Genomic DNA, 27,074 nt, shown 5'->3' on the forward strand with positions numbered 1-27,074 from the left:
AGAGCATTCTCACGATTTTTTTCTACATTAAAAGTACTTTGTAAAATGCTTGTTGTTGATTACCTTTGCGTTTTGACGTAGTCTTCTATCAGTGGGAATAGCTTCTCCTCAACTCTTTCCCAACGTTCTAGAGAGCACCATAACCAGTCCGGGTTTACCACGTGAAGATGCTTTGAAGCTAACGCTTGTCGAACTTTCTCAGTTCCTGTGAGGAGAACACAGTTTCTTAAACACAAGCAGGCAATACAAATGTTGCATTCTTAGCAGTAACCATGTAAATTTGAAGTGTCCTTTTTGTTATGGTGCCAGGGGTGTAACAGACATCCACCAGCTCACTGCTAATGCAAGGCATGGGCTAATTAACCCAGACACCATCATATGATAACTTCTACAAGCCATACCAAAGAAATATAAGATGGTCCAGACCTCACCAAAGCTACAGATAAAAAATGTGTAATAGCTTCATCAAGCTACCAAAATATGGGCCATTTTATATCAATAGGGCGAAACTTACAAAGTTATTCAAAGTGACATTGTTTTCCATTTTCTTAAAGTCATCTGATTTTAGTACGATGCTTCTTTTGTAATTTTACATTTTAATAAGCCCTTCCAACTCTTTACAAACTTTCTTTCAGCATTTGTCTGTCTGGATGTGCCCATATGTCAGTGAAAATCAATGGACTACAAGCATGTTGAGGTAGTGCTCCATCTTTATAATGTCCTGGTTTATTTTGGATTGTAGCTCTGGACACCACATCTTTGGGTGAACATATTGTTCCTGGATGGAGTACAGAGTAGATTTTCCAAAATAACACCTGAACTAGAAAGGCTAAACTGAGAAGTGATTATGCTAACTGTCCATAAACCCCCAGATGCAGCCCTCATCTAGACCCTATACACTGCAGAATTTACTCCTGTGCTTGAATCCTCTTGTAATTAAAAATCAATTTGCTTTCACCATGGCTTGCTGCAGCAACATGCTGGTTTTCAACCAGGTTCCTTTAAGCATTAACCTTACTCCATCTCGCATCATTTTTACCCAGAGTAGGGGAATCAAGAACCAGAGGACATAGGGTTAAGGTGAGAGGGGAACCTGAGAGCAACTTTTTCACAGGGTATATGGAACGAGCTTCCAGAAACAGGCCCTTTGGCCCAACTTGCCCACACTGACCAACATGTCCCATCTCCTCTGGTCCCACTTGCCTGCAGTTGGCCCATATCCCTCCAAACCTATCCCAGTATATTTTGGCCCATATCTCTCTAAACCAATCCTATAGGTAAACCTATACCTAGTATCCTCGGTGTAGGAAGGAACTGCAGATGCTGGTTTAAACCGAAGATAGGCACAAAATGTTGGAGTAACTCAACGAGACAGGCAGCATCTCTGGAGAGAAGGAATGGCTGACGTTTCGTGTCGAGACCCTTCTTCAGACCTGAGGCGTCCGAGTTTGAAGAAGGGTCTCGACCCGAAACATCACCCATTCCTTCTCTCCAGAGATGCTGCCTGTCCTGCAGTTACTCCATCATTTTGTGTCTATCCTAGTATCCTAGGGATTTGAGGTAAGTACCATAACAACATCTAAGAGACATCTGGATAGGTACACAGACAGGAAAGGGTTAGAGGGTTATGAGCCAAATGCAGGCAGGTAGAACTAGCATAGATCTTGGTCGGCAGGGCAAAGTTAAGCTGAAGGGCCTGTTTCAAGCTGCATAACTCTGTTACTCTTTCATAAAACAATTACTCTGCTCTTCTATTCGTTACACCAATGTGCAACACATTTTCCCCACATTATATGACATTTGGCGTGGTCTTGCCCACACGCCTGTCTTGTCCATATCCACATGGAACATCCTTACGGCCACCCTCCCTAAAATCCCAGCTAGTTTTGTGTCAGCAAAAAGTTGAGAAGGTACGGTATTTGGTCCCCTCACCCAAACACGGGCACTGGAGGAAGCTGAGTGAGTCTTTGAGTCTTTTAATGCGCTGCGAACTGTTGTGCAGCTTTTATTGCCAAGTTTTATCATACACCGTTCAACACCTCTAATTTAAAATTTGTTTTTAATTTGTGGAAATAAATTGATAAAGGGGTTTAGGGAGAGAATTCCGGAGCTTCAGGCCTTGGTAGCTGAAGACATGTCTGTCGATGTAGGGCAATGAAAATGGGTGGTAATCATAAATATAGAACTGGAGAAATGGTTCTGAAGATTCTGGGGCCGATGAGCCTGTGGACAGATGGGAAACATGGCGGCATGGATCAATGGGGAGCCAGTGTAGATCAAAAAGCAGAGGAGTCAATGGGGCGCCAATAGTTAGTGCATAACCCACCGAGTTTTTGGATAACCTCTTGCCAACAGGATATAGGGAGGGAGAACAGTCAAAAGTCCATTGAAATACTCAGGTTTTACCATGACATTGGTGCAGATCAAGGTTTCAGCAGAGATGTTAAAGAAGGGAAGAAATTAGGCTGGAAAATATTGCCCTCATGGCCTTCAACTCTTCCTAGGTGCAACCCATCCAAATTAAAAATGGCCCAATTAAAAATGACAACAAATATCATAAAAGACCCACATCACCATGGGTATGCTCTCATTTTGCTGCTACCATCAGGGGGAAGGTACAGGAGCCTGAGAACCGTGACGTCAAGGTTCAAAGATAGCTTCTTCCCATCAACCATCAGCCTCTTGAACCACATTGCACAACCCTAACTCTGCAACAATCTAATATAGACTTTTGAAATGCTGCCATTTAAAATGTGGAAACAATGAACTGCAGATGGTGGTTAATACAAAAATAGACACAAAGTGCTGGAGTAACTCAGCAGGTCAGGCAACATCACTGGAGAACATGGATAGGTGACGTCTTGGCCTAAACACATCTCTGGGTGAAATTATCTTTCCTCAAATACCCTGAAACCTTTTTACTCTTCAGCTTACAGTAAATTGATGCCTTCAGGTTTTAGATGTCTCTGTTAGGAGAAAGGTCTCGCATCATCCACCCTACACCCCTCATTTTTTATGTCCCCATTCAGCTTGATCCCCTCTAAGGGAAACAAACCCCCCTGTTCTCATCACTCAAGCGCTCCATCTCGTCATAGCCTGGTAAATCTTCTCTGCTTCATTTCCCGAAAGATAATGTACTTTTTATAAAGTGGTGACAAGAATTGCACACAATATTCCAGCAATGGCCTCATCAACGTTTTATACAGCTGTACCAAGACCTTCCTGCCCTTATATTCCATATCCTAGCTAATGAAAGCCAAGACCCTGTATGCCTTGTTCACCACTTTATCTATCTGTGCTGCCATCTTTAGCGATCTATAGACTTGTACACAGTCTCCCTCCTCCCCAATACTCCTTAGGGCTTCACCATTCATGGTCTATGCCCTATCCTTAGTGGATCTGTCAAAATGCATCATCTCACACATACATGGCAGGATTAAATTCCATCTATCATTGCTCCATTCAATTTACCAGCTGGTAAATGTGTTCACTAGCCCAGGACTAGCCTCCTCACTATCAACACCACTGCCAATTTCTGTGTCACCTACCAACCTTATTCTCCTACAAGTCGCTGATGAATATGGCATGTAATAAGAGTCATAACCATTGTTGCCAATATTTTGTTTTTATTTCAGATTCTTCTCCAGTTTGTTTTAATGTTTCAGTCTATTTCTTGCTTTGTCTCGCCTGCAGTATATTCAGTGTTAACAACGGGTACTAATCACACTGAAGAGTCAGGAAGCAAAGAAAAATGTTAAATGTGTCTTCCAAGCATGAATCGTGACTGATGTAAAAGTTAGAAAGATCACCAGCTTGGATTATTCCCTTGTTATCACTGCAGAATGTCTTCTCTTCTGATGCATTTGAGGAAGACAGCATCGATTTGATGATCTGTCAATATCCTGGTCTTTCATTACCAAAGAAGCATTGCTTCTCACTCAGAAGAACAAGGCATCAGTACACGTTTATCACGACACAACGTACTTTATTGTGCAGTCAACGGCATTATTCACAGTTCACAGGCCACCAGTTTAGTGATCCATGTATTGGGTGATGTCATTGAAAAATAACAAAACTATAATGGAGTTTAACGAGTCTGTCCGTGGGCAGAAATCCCGGGGGGGGAGGTAGGGGGCCGTATCCCGTCCTTGTTTTGAGAGGTGGGGGACAATCCTCACCCATGTTTTGTGAAATATGTATTTTGCAATCAGTTCCCATCCGAGTCGTGGCCGCATGCATGGTCAGCTGGCTCAGACTCTGAAAAGAATTAGACCCTGGAAAGAAAAGACTCTGAAAATGTCATCCTTCGTTAATGACAAACGCTCATCCATTCCATATTAATTACAAGCTTTGTAAAGTATTGTGTCGGGTTCAATGAGTAGTGTACTGCAGAACAATTCTCGTTGTTTATCACTTCATTCCTCTGACTGAGACGGAAACTATGTGTTAACTGTCACTGTTATCTGCTACATCGACATGCATTCCTTAATCCTTAGTAAATATAATTGTGTGAACTGACCTTGCGTCAAGTATGACGCGTTCCTTTGAATAAAATTAACGGCAGAAGTTCTTAAAACTCTGATGCGGGTACATATTACAGAGACCAAATGCTTTCTTTATAAAGCAATTTTATTAACTAATTGACACCCTCTATATTTACAGCTCACAATTGGAAAAAAAAATGCTCAATACATCCAAGCATACAAAGTTTTAGGTTGCCTATAATGCAGATCATTTGTATATTGCTTGGTTTAATAGCTTGGTTTCCATACCACACATTTGAAAGTGTCCTGTCCTATATTATGTTGTCCAGTGTATGTTAAATCAGGGGTACAGATCTGTACTAGTTAACTCATTCTAACGGCCCCATAGTAGAAGCATCCACGGAAACTGGAAGCTGGAAACTGGAAACTGGAAGAATCATGAGCTAATTACCGTCCACAGGGCCCACGGCTGAAGCCTCCAAAGCCTTGTGTGTGTGTGTGTGTGTGTGTGTGTGTGTGTGTGTGTGTGTGTGTGTGCGCACGAGCATGCGTGCGTGTGTATGCGTGCGTGTGTGTGTGTGCGTGCATGTGTGTGTGTGTGTGCGCACGAGCGTGCGTGCGTGTGTATGCGTGCGTGTGTGTGTGTGCGTGTGTGTGTGTGTGTGTGCGCTCACGAGCGTGCGTGTGTGTGTATGCGTGTGTGTGTGTGCGTGCATGTGTGTGTGTGTGTGTGTGTGTGCGGCCGCCAAGAAAGTGTGTGGCCCCCATGTTTTGACAGCGATTTCTGCCCATCTATGAATTATCTATCTAATCTTACAACATCTATGAATTAAAATTGCATCTCCAGTAAGTGGTAGATTGATATCCCAGTAAAGGCATGTCCAGCACCAATTCACCAGCCAAGTTGTTCATTCATTGCTGTAAGATTACTCACAAAACAGTGAACAAAAAAAAAATCAATATTCTCCCAACAACCTTCCTTTGCAAAACAAGTAACTTACATCGTCTGAGATGGGTAAAATATACCCCAAAATTAGATGTCAGCAGTTTCTCCTTAAACTTTTCTTCTATAATGCTTGGGAAGATGATTGCAATCTTTCACTCCAAAGATTCAACAGATCAGGCCATGAGGATAACTCAAATAGCAACACATTTGGCTGATAGTCACTATTGTCAAAACTGATATAGGCGATACTTAGAAAGACATGTAACATCCTAAAACTAAATCCAATCCAGTCAGTGATATTCAGACATCCCCAGCTCATCATTACTCTGAAGTATTACCAATTATATCCTACATTAATAGTTGCTCAGTGGTTCCATGGCAAGTGCAGCGAATAGAACCGTCACCACGCTGCTCATGCAGCCCTGGTTCAATTCTGACCTCTGCTGCTGTCTGTGTGGAGTTTGCATGTTCTCCCTGTGATTGCGAGGGTTTCCCTTTTTGCGAGGTCCATTTTCCTTTCACAACCCAAAGATGATTGGGATAGTAAGTAAAATGGTTGCTGAGAATTGCCCCCCGTGCGTAGATGCGTGGTGAAATCCAGAGGGGAGTTGATGAGAATTTGAAAATACAATGGGATAAGGTAGTTTCAATGTAAAAATGGGTGTTGGATTGTGCATTCTCGGTGAGTCGAAGGGCCTGTTTCTGTGCTGACTCTCTCTACAACTCCTGCATTCAAAACAGAGAGTTGTGCCCACTACACTGTCTCAAACACAAAACTCCCAATTGACTTTCTCGTTCAGTGCCTGGTCTTCACTGTCGGGATCTTGGTTGTCAATAGGCCGGGAACGAGTGAGTACGAGTATTTGAGCCACTGCTTTCAGGACAGAGCCAAGGCAATGGACCGTAGGTACACCATGTTCGTGAGCGCCCGTAATTAGGGTCCAGTGCTCCGGGTGGCGTCCTCGAAGGGGCGGGATCCATGTGAACACGTGATTTGATGTCTGCCATCCGGGGCGGAATCTATGTGAAGACGTGATAGATGTGGCCCGCCATCCGCTCCCAGACATGCATCCTGGCCCCTATGCAGAACAAGTTTGCCGACCCCTGTTCTAAATGGTAAACTAAAAGAAAAACAGATATTCAAGTCCTTTTCAGTGAATTATGCAGCAACAGCCATATAACAGCCTCACTTAATAAACTGGACTCCTCTTTAACAGTCGTTTGGGATTGAGGATGATTTGTTTCCACTTTAGTTCAGTAATTCTGAGATGCATTACATGCCAGTGACAGAATCAGTCTTACACAGATGGAATAGATATCTGATCAGTTGGATGGGTGGGTATTTTCTCCAAGGAGGCTTTTGAGAATATTTCTCAGTCCATCAGCTGATCTTTTGCCACAACAAGCAGTCTGTTGGGTATAGAAATGACTGGGACTGTCAACAAAACCAACCAACCAAAAACCAATGCTGGAGAAACTCAGCGGGTGAGGCAGCATCTATGAAGCTAAGGAATAGGTGACGTTTCGGGTCGAGACCCTTCTTCAGACTGATGTGGGGGTGGAGGAGGGGGGCGGGAAGAAGAAAGGAAGAGGTAGAGACAGTGGGCTGTGGGGGAGCTTGGATGGGGAAGGGAAGGAGGGAGAAAGCAAGGACTACCTGAAATTGGAGAAGTCAATGTTCATACCGCTGTGGTGTAAACTGCCCAAGCGAAATATGAGGTGCTGCTCCTCCAATTTACGGTGGGACTCACTCTGGCCATGGAGGAGGCCCAGGACAGAAAGGTCGGATTCAGAATGGGAGGAGGAGTTGAAGTGCTGAGCCACCGGGAGATTAGGTTGGTTAGTGCGAACTGAGCGGAGGTGTTGGGCGAAGCGATCGCCAAGCCTACGCTTGGTTTCACCGATGTAAAGCAGATGACACCTAGAACAGCGGATGCAATAGATGAGGTTGGAGGAGGTGCAGGTGAACCTCTGCCTCACCTGGAAAGACTGCTTGGGTAAAGAGGTAAAGCTACAAGTGCAGCATTTCCTGCGGTTGCAAGGCAAAGTACCAGGGGAGGGGGTGGTTTTGGGTGGTAAGGGACGAATTGACCAGGGAGTTACGGAGGGAGCGGTCTCTGCAGAAAGCAGAAAGGGAGGAAATGGGAAGATGTGGCAAGTGGTGGGATCCCGTTGGAGGTGGCGAAAATGTTGTAGGATTATCCTATGTATGTGAAGGCTGGTAGGGTGGAATGTGAGGACAAGGGGGACTCTGTCCTTGTTACGAGTGGGGGGGATGAGGAGTGAGAGCCAAGCTACGGGATATATAGGAGACCCTGGTTGTTATATTCTTGCATATTCATGTATATGTTAATGAGTTGGTGTTTAATATAAGCAGGGAATGGTGGGTAATAAAACTCTCTCTCGTGATCCAGGCAACCAGGATGACCTACCGATATTCACAGGTCATGGTAGAACATCTGGAACTCATCAAGTTCTCACACGACTGAACTGCCACAATGTCAAACTGTGACAAAGTAAATGTGCATTTGCGCAGTCAGAGGTGGTCTACATTGGACACAAAGTAGATATCAACGAACATCGCCCTGTGAAGGTGAAAGTGGAAGCAATAGTGAATGCTCCAAAACCCAACAATGTGTCAGAGCTACGATCATTCCTTGGGATGGTGCAGTTCTATGCACGATTCCTTCCAGATTTAGCAACTGTGCTAAAGCCACTACATCATCTGCTACAAAACGTTGTGAAATGGACGTGGGGAAAGGAACAGCAACGTGTATATGACATCTGCAAGGAAAACCTGACAAGTGACAAACTCCTTGTTCAATACGATACAACACGCGAGATGAAACTTGCTTGTGATGCTTCAAGTTATGGTGTAGGTGCAGTGATCTCGCACGTAATGAATGGCGGACAGGAAAAGCCTATTGCTTTTGCATCCCGCACCCTATCACCGAGTGAACGCAACTATACTCAGATAGAAAAGGAAGCACTCAGCATCGTGTACGGAATCAAGAACTTCCATCAGTTTCTTCTCGGCAGACCATTCACCCTAGTGACTGATCAAAAGCCACTACTACTGCTACATGGTCCCAAGTCAGCTATACCTTCCATAGCGGCATCAAGGGTGCAGTGCTGGGCAATTGTGCTGTCCCAGTATGACTACAAGGTGGAGTACAGGAGCTCCAAGTGCAACGCAGTTGCAGATGCGTTGTCCCGGTTGCCCCATGAGAACTCTGACGTGGGAAGTGAGAACTGAATCTACACACTACAAGTTGTGGATGAAGACTTTCCAGTGACTGCAACCGAAATTGCAGCAGAAACAGAGAAAGACGCTGTGCTGAAGTTGATCTATGAATAGACATTAAATGGTTGGACTGAAATCGATAGCGGATTGAACTCAGAGCTGACGCCTTTCCATAATCAACACCATGAATTATCATGTGAGCAGGGATGCATTAAGTTACAGAGTGGTTGTACCAGAGTCTTTAAGAAACAAAATTATGAATGAACTTCATGCCGAACATCCTGACATAGTAAGCATGAAGTCAATTGCCAGAAGTTTTGTGTATTGGCCTGGTCATTGACATCGAGTCACTGGTGAACAAATATAGCATCTGCCACCAAAAACACCACTGCAAACCTGGTGATGGCCAATTAGACCTTTTCAGAGAGTTCATGTAGAATTTTGTGTAAAGGGTAATAATCACTTTCTGGTACTAGTAGTCATTCCAAATGGATTGAGGTTAAGCATATGGGGTTCAAGTTCAGTTAGTACAGACAAAGAAACAGATTCCTCTGGTCAAAATCAGGGTACTAAAACAGAGCCAAACAAGTGCACAGTTGAGTCAACACCTAAACCTGTTACACCTGTTTACTGTTAGACGATCAGGCAGGATCCGTAAACCAGTAGTCAGATTAGGTTTGTAAGTTAAGTAACTCACTGTATAGGTAAAGTGAAAATGTGTAGATATGTAAAATAAATATATTACGTTTATCATTTAAGATTTCATAAATACTGGTTTAAATCGAGTATCACAACAACAAAATTGTAACTGAGTACTTGGAGAGCAGTGCAATGTATTCATAGATATTCATGTATATGTTATTGAGTTGGTGTTTAATATAAGCAGGGAATGTTGGGTAATAAAACTCTCTCTCGTGATCCAGGCAACCTGCGTGTAAGTTGTTATTCATTCTGCCGTCCGGAATATACACTGGTGAGAGCCTCATCTATAGTCGAAGAGGGGAACCCCCGTTCCCTAAAGAATGAAGACATCTCCGATACCCTGGTTTGGAACACCTCATCCTGGGTGGAGATGCGGAGTAGACGGAGGAATTGGGAGTAGGGATAGAGTCCTTACAGGAAGCTAGCCATGGGAGTCAGTGGGTTTGTAGTTAAGGCACTGACTCCCATGGCTATCTGGATCTACTAGTGCAGAAGAAAAATGTTTGATTCAAACTTATTTATCTTTGCAGAACTTGGTTTTATAATCGTTTTGTGACACACACGTATTAAACAGTCATCACCTATGCACTTTAAAGGAATTAAGTGTATGTGGTATACATAAAATAGGTCTGATTATATAAAGATTTGTAAAAGGAAAAGCTTTTTGAGGTTGTCGGTAAGGCAACAGAAATGATGAGTCAGAGTGTCGAAGTGAGATTGACTGATTGACCAAATGGTTCCAGCACAACAACCTGGCTCTCGATATCAGTAAAACCAATTAACTGATTGTGGACTTTGGAAGAGGAAGGATGAGGATCCACAATCCTGTTGACGATGATGGAAGGAGCCAAAAACGTCAAATTCCTGGGAGTGCATATTTCCGAAGATTTTTCCTGGACCCAGCACACTGACGCAATTATAAATAAAGCACATCAACGCCTCTACTTCCTGAGACGATTACGGAGATTCGGTATGTCGGAGAGGATTCTCTTGAACTTATACAGTAGAGAGCATATTGACTGGTTGCATCATGGCCTGGTTCGGCAACTTGAATGCCGAGGAACGAAAAAAAAACTGGAAAAGGTTGTGAACACGACCCAGTCCATCACAGGCTCTTACCTCCCCACCATCCACCACCAGGGATTTATCAGAGTCGCTGCCTCAAAGGCAGCCAACATCATCAGAGATCCACAACATCCTGGCCACACACTCATAAATAAAAATGTGCACTTTCTTCCAAATAAGCATTTACCACTATGATCGAGAACAAAAAACACCTCTCCTGCGTTCTTAAAGTTCAAAATTGGCTTCTGTATATTTTAATGTTTTAGACCAACATGAAAAGAAAAATAACAAGTGCAAATTGAATCAAACCAGCTTAGATGTACTTGCTAATGTAACGAGATGTTAGATCTCTGACAACCTCCAAATATCATTCTGTTTCCCTTCTTGCATTTGAACTTTAATTAGAGCCACAAATCTTCGCTCCAGTCACCTTAATTTCTTCAAGGAGCAATGGGAGCTTTAAATCTTATAACTGGCTCAATGTATTGGTGCTGGTGAAGACCGCATGCAACTGTCAACAGGCTCTTTACAGCCTAACAGCTGCAGTGATCAGTTCAGGAGTTGATGAGCTTTGCTCTCATTCTTGAAGATCTGTGATTTTATTCAAAAGGAATATAATCCTTCAGTATAGAAATTGAGCAGATGCAAAAAAAAAATTCTGTCAAACTGTGCTTTGTTAGAATTCCAATTTCTTCAGGTACCTTTAGAATCTGATATGTTTCAACAAGATCATCTCACATTGTTTTAAACCCTAGTAAAGGCCCAATCTTAATTAACAAGGTATGAAGTTATTTTTCTTTGAAATCCAATCCAATCCAATCCAAATTTATTTGTTAAGCACTTTAAAACAACCGATGTTGACCAAAGTGCTGTACAGAAGAATAAACAAGACATCATAAACAGACAACATAACAGCTCACATGAGGCGCAAAAATTACATATGAAATACAACAATAAATTAAAAGACATAAAACATGAGTAAAAATAATAGCCACGCAATAAAAGCAATCAAAATAAGAAATTAAATCAAGTAAATAAAGTCGACATCTTACTGGGTATCAAAGGCCACGGAGAAGAGATGGGTTTTAAGAAGTGATTTAAAAACAGACAGAGAAGAGGCCTGTTTAATGACTTTGAACACCAGATATTTCTGTTCAGGGGGAATAGATAATACTTATTCATGCCCTAGGAAGTTTGGATCTAAGAGTAAAAGTACCTAGACTTGTACCCTGCAGTACACTGCCCTTGGTCCACCTTTTCGCATCGTCACCTGTTGGAATCAAAGGCAAGGGTGACGGAAATGCTGGCCTGTTTTGCACATCCGCTTTCAACAGAACACACTGACCATACACAGGATTTATGATAAATAGAGTCTAAAGAAGGGTCCCGATTCCAAACCTCACCCATCCTTTTTCTCCAGAGATGCTGCCTGACCCGCTGAGTTACTCCAGCACTTTGTGCCTATCTTCAGCTTGTCTCTCCCTACATTTTTATTTGTGAGTGTCACTACCTCTACCTTTGTGTGATCTGTCTTCCCCTGTCTTTGTGTGGTCTGGCATTCTCAGAGTCATAGAAAAGCTTCTATATTACAGAATATAAAAAATCTTCTATATTGCAGATTGATGTGTGCTGACTATACTCCATAAGTGTCAAAATTCAATAATATACAGGGAATGGACAGTCATCCAAAGATAGAGCTGGTTACACTGGTTGCTGCTACACATACAGTGCCCTCCATAATGTTTGGGACAAAGATCCATCATTTATTTATTTGCCTCTGCACAATTTGAAATTTGTAATAGAGAACATCACATGTGGTTAATGTGCACATTGTCAGATTTTAATAAAGGCCATTTTTATATGTTTTGGCTTCACTATGTGGAAACTACAGCTGTGTTTATACATAGTCCCCGGATTTCAGGGCACCATAATGTTTGGGACACAGCAATGTCATATAAATGGAAGTAGTTATGTTTAGTGTTTTGTTGCATTTCCTTTGTATGCAATGACTGCTTGAAGTCTGCGATTCATGGTCATCACCAGTTGCTGGGTGTCTTCTCTGGTGATGCTCTGCCAGGCCTGTATTGCAGCCATCCTTAGCTTATGCTTGTTTTGAGGGCTAGTCCCCTTCAGTTTTCCCTTCAGCATATAAAAGGCATGCCCAATTGGGTTCAGATCGAGTGATTGACTTGGCCACTCAAGAATTGACCATGTTTTAGTTCTGAAAAACTCCTTTGTTGCTTTAGCAGTATGTTTGGGATCATTGTCTTGCTGTAGAATGAACTGCCGGCCAATGAGTTTTGAGGCATTTGTTTGAACTTGAGCAGATAGGATGTGTCTATACACTTCATAATTCATGATGCTATTACCATCAGCAGTTGTATCACCAATGAAGATAGGTGAGCCAATACCTTCAGCAGCCATATATGCCCAGGCCATAACACCCCCACCACCGTGTTTCACAGATGAGGTGGTATGCTTTGGATCTTGGGCAGTTCCTTCTCTCCTCCATACTTTGCTCTTGATCACTCTGATATAAGTTAATCTTCTTCTCATCTGTCAAGTTCAAGTTCAAGTAAGTTTATTGTGTCCACAAGACCTTTTCCAGAACTGTGGTCGCTCTTTTAAGTACTTCTTGGCAAACTGTAACCTGGCCATCCTATTTTTGCGGCTAACACAATGGTTTGCATCTTGCAGTGTAGCCTCTGAATTTCTGTTCATGAAGTCTCATGTGGCAAGTGGTCATTGACAAATCCACACCCGACTCAAAAAATAAAGACTGGAGGAAAGACTAGGTGCTGAGAGCTCTCTTGTACCTGCATTAAGGAGGCATTTAAACACACCTGAGCAATTACAAATGGAGGGCACTGTATTTGCCCTGGGTTATAACTGCAACTTGCAGCTAAACATATTAGCTCTCCGAATGGCTTAGAGGATGCAGCTACAGCTGTGCTAGGGAGATAAAACGGTCCATATCTCGGCTGCTGGTGTCTGCTAAATTATCTGTTTGATTCAGTAATGTGCATGAATACAAGTCCTTACAAAGCTTTTATCTCGATGGGGATGAAACCATTGTGGCCTTTTGATTCTGCAATGAGATTAACGTGCTGTTTTAAACTGCAAATGGGCGCATCTGATGCGCTTTTTAGCCCTCCCTGCACTCCAGAAAGCTAATGGCTTTCCATCATGTATGTTAATTTATATATCAAGAAAGGCTTGTGGGCTGGAATTGAAGTATTAAAAATATACGAAAAAATGTCAGGTCTCCCACAAACATAAATTCTGCCGGTTGCTTGGAACATACATTAGGTGGACCAGCAATTACAAGGTGATATAGAAACAAGAGAGCTGCAGATGCTGGAATTTGGTGCAAAAATAAAACAAGCTACTGGAAGAACTCTGTAAGAAGGAACTGCAAATGCTGGTTTAAACCGAAGATAGACAAAAAAAAAACAGAGAGATCTTCAGATCTGAACAAGTTTCTCAACCCGAAACGCCTCTCCAGAGATGCTGCCTGACCCGTTGAGTTACTCCAGCTTTTTGTGTCTATCTGCTGGAAGAACTCAACAGGTTGAATAGCATGTGTGGAGGAAAGTAATTCCTGACATTTTAGGCCACAAATCTGCATTAGGACTGACAGCGCAGACAGGAGATATCCACCATAAAGATGGAAAGAGTGAGACGAGGACTAGTAATGAAAGAGACTCACATTTAGGCTCCATGCAGAGATAACACAATAGCCAGACAGAATTAAGATGATTAGCTAATTGTCAACAAGCTTGCCAATCATCCTGTTGTAAGTGATTGAGATTTATTTTATGCACATGATTTGTATGCCACCATAATCTATTCACTGCATTTTATTCCAGACAAATCAACTGCTGTTGTTGCAAGAACTTGCTGCAGTTAAATTTCCCCCACTACTTGGATAGACTTGGTTTTCCAAGCAGGTGCACTGTAGGGGCAGATCTTCCACCATCCCTTGTTTACCCATCTCTGCACCCTGGACTGCACTGTTCCATCCAGCACGGACTTGGGCGCAGCCTTCCACCAGTACACAAGCTCCCAGAACATTGGAGAGGGGCAAGGCCTCTCCCATTGCAAGGATGTGGATGCACTGACTGGATCAAGCATAACAAGGCCCTTACCCTAGATCTCCAACTTCATCTACTTTGTCAACAAAGGTCCCTCAACTTGAGGTCCCTCAATGAGATTGCCACTCATTCTCCTAAGCTCCAGGGAGAACAGATTCAGTTCCCCTCCACTAATTTAATCATCCACCTCGCAAAACGTGTTCTTACCATGAACAATTTATCTTTTGATTCAAACTCCACTACTTGTGTTCTAGTCTGAAGAAAGGGACCCAAAATGGCACCCACGAAGCTGCCTGACCCATTGAGTTACTCTTGCACTTAGCACTCTGGGCAAGATTCCAGCATTTGCAGTTCCTTGTATCTCCTTCTCATTTAATTTGTCTTGTTTTCTACAAATCAAAGAGGCACTCTCATGGCCCCTTTGCTATGCCTATCTTTTCACTGGCTGCCTGACCCGCGGTAGCTCCGGCAGTTTTTATACTCCAGTTTCCTGACTCTCTCTTCATGGATCAAATCCCTCATACCATATTTCAATTTGTTAAACCTCAACTACATCTTTCCTTATGTAGACCATACCTGTATACAACACTCTAGGTACGGCTTTGCCAGGACTCCATGTAATTCCTGTCAGACTTATTTACTCTGATAATAAGGTAGACAAAAATGCTGGAGAAACTCAGCGGGTGAGGCAGCAACTATGGAGCGAAGGAAGTAGGCGACATTTCAGATCGAGATCCTTCTTCAGTCTGAAGAAGGGTCTCGACCCGAAACATCGCCTATTTCCTTCGCTCCATAAATGCTGCCTCACCCGCTGAGTTTCTCCAGCATTTATGTCTGCCTTCAATTTTCCATCATCTGCTGTTCCTTCCAACATACTCTGATAATAAAATCTTCTATCAATAAATAATAAATATAGTGTTTGTCTTCCTAATTGCAGATATGCACTGCTGGGAATAAGTTCCAGGAGTGTAGCAGTAGATAGGGTCAACGTCTAAAAAATTATGGGTCAGGAAGGTGACCCATGCACTGACAGTACACAGTATGGGGCCCTATTTAGACCAGACCTGGAGTATTGTGTGCAATGTTGATCTCCAAATTTGAGGAAGGGCATTCTTGCTATTGAGGGAGTGCAGCGTAGGTTCATGAGGTTAATTCCCGGGATGGCGGGGCTGTCATATGTTGATAGAATGGAGCGGCTGGGCTTGTGCACTCTGGAAGGATTTGAGGAAAGAATTTGAGCAAGAATAAGGTGTAGGCCACTTAGAACGGAGATGAGGAAAAACGTTTTCACCCAGAGAGTTGTGAATCTGTGGAATTCTCTGCCTCAGGAGGCAGTGCAGTCCAATTCTCTGGACGCTTTCAAGAGAGAGTTAGATAGAGCTCTTAAAGATAGAGGAGTCAGGGGATATGGCGAGAAGGCAGGAACGGGGTACTGATTGGGGATGATCAGCCATGATCACATTAAATGGCGGTGCTGGCTCGAGGGGCCGAATGGCCTACTCCTGCACCTATTGTCTATTGTGAGGAGGCTCACACTCGGGGTGGGTTGGGGAAAAGGGCAGAGCCTGGGCCAAATGCACTATGGGTTCTGGATCTTCGTCCGACAAGCTAAATCTCAGAGCTCGATATCGCATACCCTTTCAACTCAGCGAGTTCACTAGAAAATGTAAAATACTGTTGTATCATGTAAATAAAAGTGTGCAGGGGTAAAAATAATAGCAATACCCAATAGTCTGGAAAATCTTCTAGCCTCCACCTCCACCCCTGCCAGCATGTTCCAGGCACTCCACCACTGTATGTGTCCTGCACATTTCTTTTAAATATTGCCCCACTCAACTGAAAGTTATTGTATGCCCTCTAGTATTTGATATTTCCATCCAGGTGAAAAGCTTCTGACTATTTGCCCTATCTATGCCTCTACTAATGTTATTTATTTCTATCTCTCCTCTCAACCTCCACTTTATCACTCTATCTACATGTTGCAATTTTCAGGGAGTTATGGATGGACCCCAAGATCCCTCCGTACATCAATGTTGTTAAGGGTCTTGCTCTAATTGTATAGTTTCCACCTTACATTCAACCACCAAAGTGCAACACCTCACAATGGAGTAAGAAAGAAAAAAGCAATAAATAATAGACAGAAGTTTATAAAAACCATAAGTAGTATACATAGGATAAGATAGTTGCAGTGTTTTCCCCACATCAGGGGTCTAGGACTAGAGGGCACAGGCTAAGGTGAGAGGCGAATCATTTAAAGGAGATCAAAATGTTATTTTTTTCCATACAGAAGGTGCTTATATCTGGAATGAGCTGCCAGAGGAGTTGAAAGATGTAAATACAATGCCCTTCATAATGTTTGGGACAGAGACCTAGCATTTTTGCCTCTGCACTCCACAATTTAAGATTTGTAATAGAAAAAAAATCACATGTGGTGTGACAATCAACACATTGTCAGATTTTAATGGCCATTTTTATACATTTTGGTTTCACCATGTAGAAATTACAGTAGCGTTTATACATAGTTCCCCCATTTCAGGGCACTATAATGTTTGTACCTCTTAAAAGGCATTTGAACAGGTACTTGAATATAAACGGCACAAGAGGGATACAGCAAATGGGATTGGCGTAGATAGGCATCATGACCGCTATGGTCAAGATGGGCTGAATGGACCTATTTCAGAGCTATACTTTTGTATGACTCCACGAGGATGTCAGGCCACACAAAGGGAGAGGATGACGGACCGCACAAAGGGAGAGGTAGTAACACACACAAATAAAAATTAAGTTGGAGCTTTAGATAGACACAAAATGCTGGAGTAACAGCGGGTCAGGCACCATCTCTGGAGGAAACGGATATGTGACGTTTCAGGTGGGGACTCTTCTTCAGACCCGATCCCAAACATCACCCATCTATTTTCTCCAGAGACTCTACCTGATCCACTGAGTTCTGCATTTTGTGTCTATCTTTGGTATGTACTGTCATCAGCAATTCATTTTTATTACATAAGGGACAAACTGCCCTGGAATAAAGGGAAAGAGACAGACAAATAAAGCACTGCTAAGGATTCTAACAGATATAGACATTTTTTTTTCACTCACAAGCTACCTTGAAACTAATACTGCCCCTTAATTGCTTTTGCGACCAAACCCTGACTACCTATAGCAAATGACTAGATAGATCTGCTGCAGATGAATGAAATTCTCACATTTTCTTCATGAATTTGTTTCTTGTGACATTTTCAGTCGGCATAGTTAAGCTTGTGCCTGCGGAGAAAGTCACACCGCTGGACCCTATGGGAACAGGAATACAGCTGGGTTCCTAGCAGACTGTGCAATTAAAAAAAACATTGGACAGCTATGCCTTCGTCCAATCACCCAATTCCCTCAGCTGACTGGGTCCCCATATATGGATTCCCCATGCACCAAAGATGGACACAAAATGCTGGAGTAACTCAGCAGAACAGGCAGCAAGCATCTCTGGATAAAAGGAATGGGTGATGTTTTCGGTCAAGACCCTCCTTCTCAACCAGAAACGTCACCCAATCCTTCTATCCAGAAATGCTGTCTGTTCCGCTGAGCTACTCCACAATTTTGTGTCTATCTTCAGTGTAAACCAGCATCTGCAGTTCCTTCCTACACATTCCCCATGCACCAACCTTATCCCATCCACCTCAACATCTGCCTGTAAGAGCCAACACTCTATATCTCCCCAGCTCCAAAATTGTAACCAAATACCTGAATTGCAGAAGCAGCCCTTTAAATCCACACCAACTCTTCCCACCCTCCTAATCTCATCCTGGATCACAAAACCCCTTCTCCCCTATCTGTTGAGTTTTTCCTTAACTGGTTCTTCAAATACCCTTTGTGCTAACTCACTCTACCTTCAAACCAGCTTCTACCCTGAATTTTCTCCCTATTTTGTCAACAATTAACTTACTCTACCGACACATAGTTCTGGCTCCACTTCTGCACAAAATCAAAGAAAATAAGGGAGAGAAGCCAGCGAGTAAGAAACTAAACACAAGAAGAAATTCAATAACAAGAAAGGAGGGTTTGCAATTTATGCGTAGGGATGTGGTTACCACTGGCAAAGCCGGCATTTGTTTCCCTCTCTAACTGCTCGGGAGACGGAGAACCGCTTTGTGCAATCTGTGAAGTCCATAAGGTGAAGGTGCTGTAGGGTAGAGTGCTCCAGGATGAGGGCAATGATAGAAACATAGAAAATAGGCGCAGGAGGAGACCATTCGGCCCTTCGAGCCAGCACCGCCATTCATTGTGATCATGGCTGATCGTCCCCTATCAATAACCCGTGCCTGCCTTCTCCCCATATCCCTTGACTCCACTAGCCCCTAGAGCTCTATCTAACTCTCTCTTAAATCCATCCAATGATTTGACCTCCACTGCCCTCTGTGGCAGGGAATTCCATAAATTCACAACTCTCTGGGTGAAAAAGTTTTTTCTCACCTCAGTCTTAAATGACCTCCCCTTTATTCTAAGACTGTGGCCCCTGGTTCTGGACTCACCCAACATTGGGAACATTTTTCATGCATCTAGCTTGTCCAGTCCTTTTATAATTTTATATGTTTCTATAAGGTTTCCCCTCATCCTTCTAAACTCTAGTGAATACAAGGCTAGTCTTTTCAATCTTTCCTCAATATAGTCCCACCATCCCAGGGATCAATCTCGTGAACCTACGCTGCACTGCCTCAATCACAAGGATGTCCTTCCGCAAATTAGGAGACCAAAACTGTACACAATACTCCAGATGTGGTCTCACCAGAGCCCTATACAACTGCAGCAGTGATGAACCACTGTATATTTCCACATCAGAATAACACACGATTTTGAAGGGAAGCTGCAGCTGGTAATGATTCTCTGTGCCTGATGCCATGGGTCATCTTGGTGGTAGATGTCATGGGTTTGGGAGGTGCTGGGAAGGCCACTAGGTGATACTCACTGCAGCTAAAGTGCAATAGGAGTGAAAGCCTAGGATGATGAATGGGATGCCAATCGTGTGGGCTGCTTTGGCCTGAATGATATCAAGTTTTGAGGGTGAATGGAGTTGAATGCTGGTGGAAAGACTTTGAGATGACAGGAGACAAATCACTCGCTGCAGGTTACTCAGCCTCCGATCTGCTCTTGAAACCGCAGTATTTATGTGGTTGATTCGCATTAGTCCCCATTGCCAATAGTTTATACTCCATTATATTCTTTTTGCAGCCAATTTTATTTATTCATTGGATGTGGACATAAGTGGGAAGATGAACATTTATAACCAAATCCTCATTAGCCTTTGGCTTGAGTCATAGCAGAAGACAGTGGATCATCCACATTGGTGGCAGCACATATAAAGTCGATCAGATAAAGGCAGCAGACACCCTTCCCTGAAAGATGCCCTCAGATGGAATTCTGCCATCTCATTTCCACTTTTACCGATTGCAGAATTACTTAAATGGTTTGACTTTAAAGTGTCCAATAACCTCGGTGAGATCTGAACCCATTTCTGTGCATCAATAGTATAAAGTTCCTTTCATTTAATAGCATACGATCAATTCACAGTTTTGAGGCATGTGGTTTAAGTGTAACGAGGTATTTAATTTTTGACCCTTGTCCTTTATGAAAAAAAAAAAAGCACACAGATTTCTCTTTACAATTCAAAATGCTCAGTAGAACCACATTGTCCCAGTGAGGAGGATGAAGGGATGATGCCAGAGCATGGCGAGAGGGAGGGGAGGCGGGTTAGAGAGGCCCCCCCGTCAGTTCTCTGCTCTTACCTCCACTCACTCTGCACGTTCCTGAAGACATATCGGAACTGCAGCGTTCTCACGAGACTTGCCCACAATGGAGACCCTGGAGTCGATATCGAGACCTGGTGGCACTGTAATTTCAAATAGGAATGTCCAGTGGGCCATCAGGTCTGTTTGTACATGGTGCATCTCAAAAGATATTTTAGTAATAATTAATTGTAAAAATAATGCATTCCCAGATCAAAGACGAGGGATCTATTATCACACAGTGCCTCAAATGAATTGCCATGAAAACTTTGGTGTAATGTCCCTACCCAAAGTATTGACACTGCTTTCGCCAATTTCCCACTGTCCAAAATTTAGTGTTCCACGAAAGTTAAAGCAATTCAAATTCACCTTGCCCACTCTGCTTGTCCTTCCAGCTTCTCCTGTGCTTCCTGAACCTTTCTTGTGTAAACTCTCCCACGATTCCCCCTAACCTGCCATCTCACAAACTTTCTCTTCTCCCAATGTCTCAAACAATGACAAAGATGTTCTGTTTCTCTCCTTGCCTTTCTCATCCTGTGCTCCCCCCCCTCCCCATTTCACGTTTATTACCTCTACATTCGTCTCCACTTGAACAAAACTCTTACATACATACATAGCATTTTCAATCGTCCATCTATTTGCTGAGCAAGTCTACTGTTGTTCTTAAAGAAAAGGTGTGACCTTAAAAAGCCTTGCTGGCTTGCCAATCAATCTCCAGCATCCGTGAGCTTGACCTCTTTCAAATCCTCCTGCCTGTTTCCAAACTCACAGCCTGGAGCATGACCTTGATGATCCCTTCTTGGGCCAAGCTTCGAGTCAAACAACACGACAAATTTCCAACACTCAAACCCTTCCAACCTTTTACCCCACCTAGTTCTGCAGCGACATCCAGAACAGCAATCTTCCTGTCATTCTACATTCTTCAAATCCTCTTGTACATCATCACCAATGATCTCAATTCCTTCCACCGGCTGGGCCTAAAGATTTGCAATCTCCTCCTTTTTACCAGACACCCTTTAAAAAATGGATGTAGTGACCATGCCACCCATTTCCATATCTTTCTCTATGAGCTTTCCTTCAACCTCTCTCTCTCTCTCACTGCTCCCTTGTGAAATGGATTGGAAGGTTTTCTCTTGTTGAAGCATTACAGACAACACACTATTGTAAGTTTGCAAACACTAACCAGTGAAGTAAGTGACAGGAACAGATGGTGCATCTTTAGACACACAAACCACATTGAAAATCTGAAGTGTTAGGACAGGAATGAAATTAATTTCCAAAACTTGCAGCCCACATAAATGAGGAGCCTTGTCATGTAACAAGGTGCAGAATTAAGAGCCGAAACTAGTAAGCAGTGCATTCCGAATGTTATTAACAATTAGAAGCGAGCAGCCCAACCCAACATGTAATGCTTAAAATAACTAATCTTCATTCCTCCTCCATTAAAAATGTAGCTCAACAAGGTAGACCACAGTGCACTTACCAGGACGAGCAGCAACTAAGTGAGTTGTCCTGTTGGGATCTTTGGGATTCAAAGATAAGGTTTTGCTAACCTTGGCTCCAAGGGCTGTGGCATGATACCACTCTCTTGTCTTTTCCATGGGGTAGTTTGTTGGGTAGATTCCACTGAATATTATTCTCGTGCCTTCAAGTGCCTTGCTCTTCAGTTCTGGAACAATCTTCCTCAGATCAGGCACTTGTCTTTCCTTTTCGAGGTACTTCTTATACTGGGCATAATACTCAGTGTGGACTTGGTTGAGGATCATTTCCAAATGAATCAAATGGTCATCCTCATCTTGGTCCTCCTCCTCCTCCTCCTCTTCCACATCCATGCTTTGATCCAGGGACTCGCCCATGGTCACACCAGACTGTTCGCTGTTCTGAGATTCAGTCTCAGCTTCTTTCTTGTCGGTGCACCCGTTTCCCACATCACCAAGCACGTCTTGGACAGCATCTGACTCGGGCTCCTGATCGTCACCCTTACCCCGCGTATCGCTCTCCAGTAAATCAAGCACCTTCTCCTTCTCCGAGTGGTTACGTTTTGCCCCCTTTCGCTGTTTCCTCGTCTTCTTCTTTGTCGCATTCTTCTCGCTGTCCAAGCTGGGGGTGGGCGAGGGGGAGGTGGAGCCTTGTTTTCCCCCCTCCGGTTCACTTTCACTGTCACTCGACAGGTCAAAGTCAAGCTCACTGCTACCTGCTGCTAAAAGACTTTCGCCTTCCTTGGCAGACTGTCCCAAGCTGCTCTCCACTGGTGTAACTCCACACTCTGACGACTGTTCAGACTCTTTTGTTTTATCAAAAGCATCAGTACTATCAGTTTTTGTCTGGGAGAGGCTGGCGTCACATGAAGGTATCCTTTCATGTATTTTTTTATGTAAAGCGTTTGCACTGGAATCACATTCTAAAGATTCAGCACATTTTAATGATTCATCCTTAAGAATACTATTGCTACCATTCTGCTTCTTGGAACACTCCAGAAGACCATTACTCTCCTCTGTTGTCTCCGTTCCCTCGCCACACCTGTTGCTTGTACTGTCAGCATCAGGTGAAATGGTCACTGGCTGCTCCAATCCTTCTGTGTGCTTTGAAGAGTGGTTTACTGTAGAACAGAGCATGAAAAGAAACAAAGTTAGAAACTCTTATAGGATTACCAAAAGCATGGCCCAAATCAAAAGTAAAAACACACTTTGTGCTTCAAATCAACCCAACATCGACCAAATCTGTTCTACTGGAAATGCAAGAGTCCGCAAATGCTAGAATCTGTGGCAAGTACAGAGACGGACAATATCATCAAGGACACACCACCTGGGCCATGCTCTTATTTTGCTCCTCGCATCAGTTAGAAGGTACAGGTATCTGAAAACCATGACCATCAGGTTCAAAAACAGCTTCTCCCCAACAACTATCAACATTAAACATTACACAACACTAACCTCTGCATCTATGAACTTCTATGGGTTGTGTTTTTGGCAGCACTACAGACTTCGATTTTAACACTATTATTATGGATATCTATTATTTTTTAACTTTTTAATTATGTTGCTCTTGGAAAAGATGGATGTAAAGGCCTTTTTTTTTGGATTAATTTGAGAATGTAACATTACAAACATGGCCAGCATTTATGAGCACTCTCAAAGTATCCGAGGACCCTGTAGATTGTATCATTCTCAAGGCTGATAAGACTCAAGTAATTGCAGAGGGACTAGAAACACATATAGGCCACACCAGTAAAACCATTGGATTTCATAATGCATATTAAAGAGGGTCTTTATAACAACCCAGAATGCTCATCACCATTGATAGTGGCTTTTAAATTCTAGAATTTATTAAATGATTTAAAATTCCATTGTGAAATTTAAATTCCAATAACTTGACTATAATCCTAGTTTACCTAAAGGGAGCATTTTAAAAAAATGCTACAATTGCAGCATGCTACATTTGCTGATTAAGACTCACCCCTCTTTTTCACTGGTGCATCTTTTGATCCCGGTGGAGCGTTGATATCTCCTGTTCCTTGAAAATAAGTGTACTTTTTAACCACTATTAAGTTGGGTGCAAACTTCCAGACATCTTCTCGATCATCAATGATGCAAACCATCGAATCGCCACATGGAAAGAGGTTTCTAAATTGACGAATAATAAAAAAAGAAAGCCTAAGTATAAATCAAAGACTGGAGATGCTGGCAAAGTGAAATGAAGCACAGAAGATGCTGGACATTGTCTGCTGGTCAGGTCGTGTCTGTGGGAAAGGGAAACAGATGTAATGCTTCAGGTCAACGGGCTTTAATTGGAATGGCGCTGATGTAAAGTCATCAATCTGAAGCGCTAAATATAGTCACATATTTAGTAACTCAGCAGATCAGGCAGCATCTCTGGAGAAAAGGTATAGGTGACGTTTCGGGTTGAGACCCTTCTTCGGACCTGAAACATCACCTATTCCTTTTCGCCATAGATACTGTCTGACCTGATGAGTTACTCCAGCATTTTGTGTCTATCTATGGTTTAAACCAGCATCTGCAGTTCCTTCCTACACAAGCTGACGCGCTATCTCCGTTTATCCCTCCATAGATTTTGCAAGACCATGTGAGTATTTCCAACCAAAGCATGAATGCTGGTTTGTAAATTGAAAAGTTTCAATCCTCCACTGACATCCTCATCCACTTTTATAAAATGTTAATTAAAGTAGGCAGTTGAGAATTGACTGACATTTTGAGGGGCATTGCTCAATATTTTCTGTAACACTTGGAAGCTCCACGCTTGCAATGAGTGAGTTTGCTTCTGGTTCACTTATGATGAGCAGAAAACCAGAGGAAATGTCTGCAGTTTCCATTCTCACGTTCTGCCAATTAGTTGTGACCCTAGGCCAGCTTATTTATACCACTCCATTGTAGTAAATGCTGCTCTTATTGTTAATTTCATATTAATTGTTGACACATTTAATTCCACCTACATTAATTACAGTGCAACGGCTACAAAATGACTGCATTCTACACATAGCTTTAAAAATCAGCAGCAATTACTCAGTTTACAGCACTCTGGCCACTAGAAGTTTTCAATTTCAGATTCCACTACAGCGAATTAAATATAAACATCAGTGCATTGAATCATACAGCACTGAAACAAGCCACCCGGGCCAACTTGTCCAAACCATATAGAAAGAGTGCCTTGCTCTGGAGGAGTTATATTTCAGATGGGGATCAAATCCAAAGCACCCATCTACCTTTACAGATGACTGTAAATAACTAGCGAGTATTTCAAAGAAGAGCAGAGGAAAGTGCTTAACCAATATTAACAAAAAAAAACCCAGATCATCTGTTAATTATCACATTGCTGTTTGGGCAAGTGCGTTTGGTGGCAATTGACTGTCACCTGTCTTATACAATAGCAGTAACTAATCCTCAAAAAGTACTCAAGCACTTTGGGATGCTTTGAAATGGATATGGCCAGTTTTATCAGCAATTCATAGATGAGCTCTAAGCTCTGAATGACTTTTCAGCACCAACTGCACTTCCTTTTATTTCCTTAATATATACAAATCTATTATATAATCAGAAACTGAGCCTCCAAAGCGTCCCTTTTGTGGGGAATTCCAAAGACTCACTGCCTTCTGCGTGAAGACGCTTTCACATCTCAGAGCTGAATAGCCAACTCCTTATTTTGAGACTTCAACCTCAGATTCTGGACACTCCAGCCAGGGGATTTTATCAGGCAACTGAACCATCCTACCACAACTAGAGAGCAGTGGTGAACAACTATCTACATCATTGGTGACCCTCGACTATCTTTGATCGGACTTTACTGGCCTTATCTGGCACTAAACGTTATTCCCATATTATGTATCTGTACACGGTGAATGGCTCCAACCCTGGTTGTGCGGCAAATAAATTATATCTATCTATCTATCTAGGCTCAATTGTAATCATGGATTGTCTTTCCGCTGACTGGTGAGCACGCATCAAAAGCTTTTCACTGTACCTCGGTACACGTGACAATAACCTAAACTGAACTCCAAATCTACGTTTAGAATGCTGCGTGTTTCAATGAGAACACCAGATTTGCAGGCATAGGTTGTGGTAGACAGTCAAAACTTTTTTTTTTCCAGGATGGGAATATCAAACACTAGAGGACATAGCTTTAAGGTGAGAGGGGCAAAGTTTAAAGGAGATGTGCAGGGCAAGTTTTTTTTTTTTTTACACACACGCATAGTGTGGAATGATCGTGGCATTTAAGAGAGTTTTGGATCGGGACATGCATATGCAGGGATTGGAGGGATATGGTTTATGTGCAGGCAGATAAGAGTTGGTCTAGGCAACATGTTCAGCACAGACATTGTGGACAGAAGGGCCTATTCTTGAGCTGTACAGTTCTATATCGGCCATACCACGAATTATATATTTTCAGTTTACGGCTTTTTTAAATTTGGCTTCTCAGTTATGAAGGGGCAATGGAGAGACTAGGTCTCTTTTTGCTGGAATGGAGGTAGTTAAGTGGAGACGTGATTGAGCTATATACAATTATGAGCTATGTACATTAGGTAGAGTGCAGACAACTATTCCGTTTTTCAGCGGTAAATAAAACTAAAAGACATAGAATTGGAGTAAGGGGTAAAAGAGTTAGAAGGAAGATAGACACAAGAAGCTGGAGTAACTTAGTGGGACCGGCAGCATCTCTGGAGGGAAGGAATCAGTGATGTCACCCATTCCTTCTCTCCAGAGATGCTGCCTGTCCCGCTGAGTTACTCCAGCTTCTTGTGTCTATCTTCAGTTTAAACCAGCATCTGCAGTTCCCTCCTACACTAAAGATATAGAGGGGATCGGAGGAATATGCTGCCTGTGAGAGTGGTGGAAGTAGAGTAGCTGCTAGCATTCAAGTAGTATCTGGATGAGGATTAAAATTGTCTGGACATTGATTGAAGTGTTGGAAGATGGGGTTGATACTATTGGGTGCCCACTTGGCAGGTAGACCGAATGACCTGTTTCCATACTATACGACTCCAATTGCTTGCTGCACCCACACACCACCTTTTAATTATTTTAGTACAAGCACATCCAGTTCTTTCCGACTACAAGCACCTTTCAATCGTTTTTTCTCTTAAATAGAATGCTCTGCTTTCTATTTTCCATGAACAATCTCCTTCTACTATTCCAAAGGAGACAAAGCCATTAATGATAAATGGATGATTGCCAAGGGGTTGACTGTCAAACTGCTTGAGGCGTGAGGCACTCATGAGAGGAGCTGTACACATCACTCAGCAACCACACCCTA

General features: G+C 42.7%; 1 protein-coding gene across 2 annotated transcripts in view; it reads right to left on the reverse strand.

The window, feature by feature from the left end:
- ctdp1 (CTD phosphatase subunit 1) overlaps positions 1-27,074 on the reverse strand; it is a 295,146-nt gene that overhangs the window by 194,053 nt on the left and 74,019 nt on the right. For both annotated transcript variants that reach the window (XM_033019051.1, XM_033019052.1), the window contains exons 7-9: positions 23,766-23,932; positions 21,793-22,908; positions 64-205 (exon numbers count right to left, since the gene is read on the reverse strand). In XM_033019051.1, the coding sequence (XP_032874942.1) occupies positions 64-205; positions 21,793-22,908; positions 23,766-23,932 (1,425 nt within the window). The remainder of the gene's footprint in view (positions 1-63; positions 206-21,792; positions 22,909-23,765; positions 23,933-27,074) is intronic.

Source organism: Amblyraja radiata, chromosome 4 (assembly GCF_010909765.2).
Source record: "Amblyraja radiata isolate CabotCenter1 chromosome 4, sAmbRad1.1.pri, whole genome shotgun sequence".
NCBI classification, from domain to species: domain Eukaryota; kingdom Metazoa; phylum Chordata; class Chondrichthyes; order Rajiformes; family Rajidae; genus Amblyraja; species Amblyraja radiata.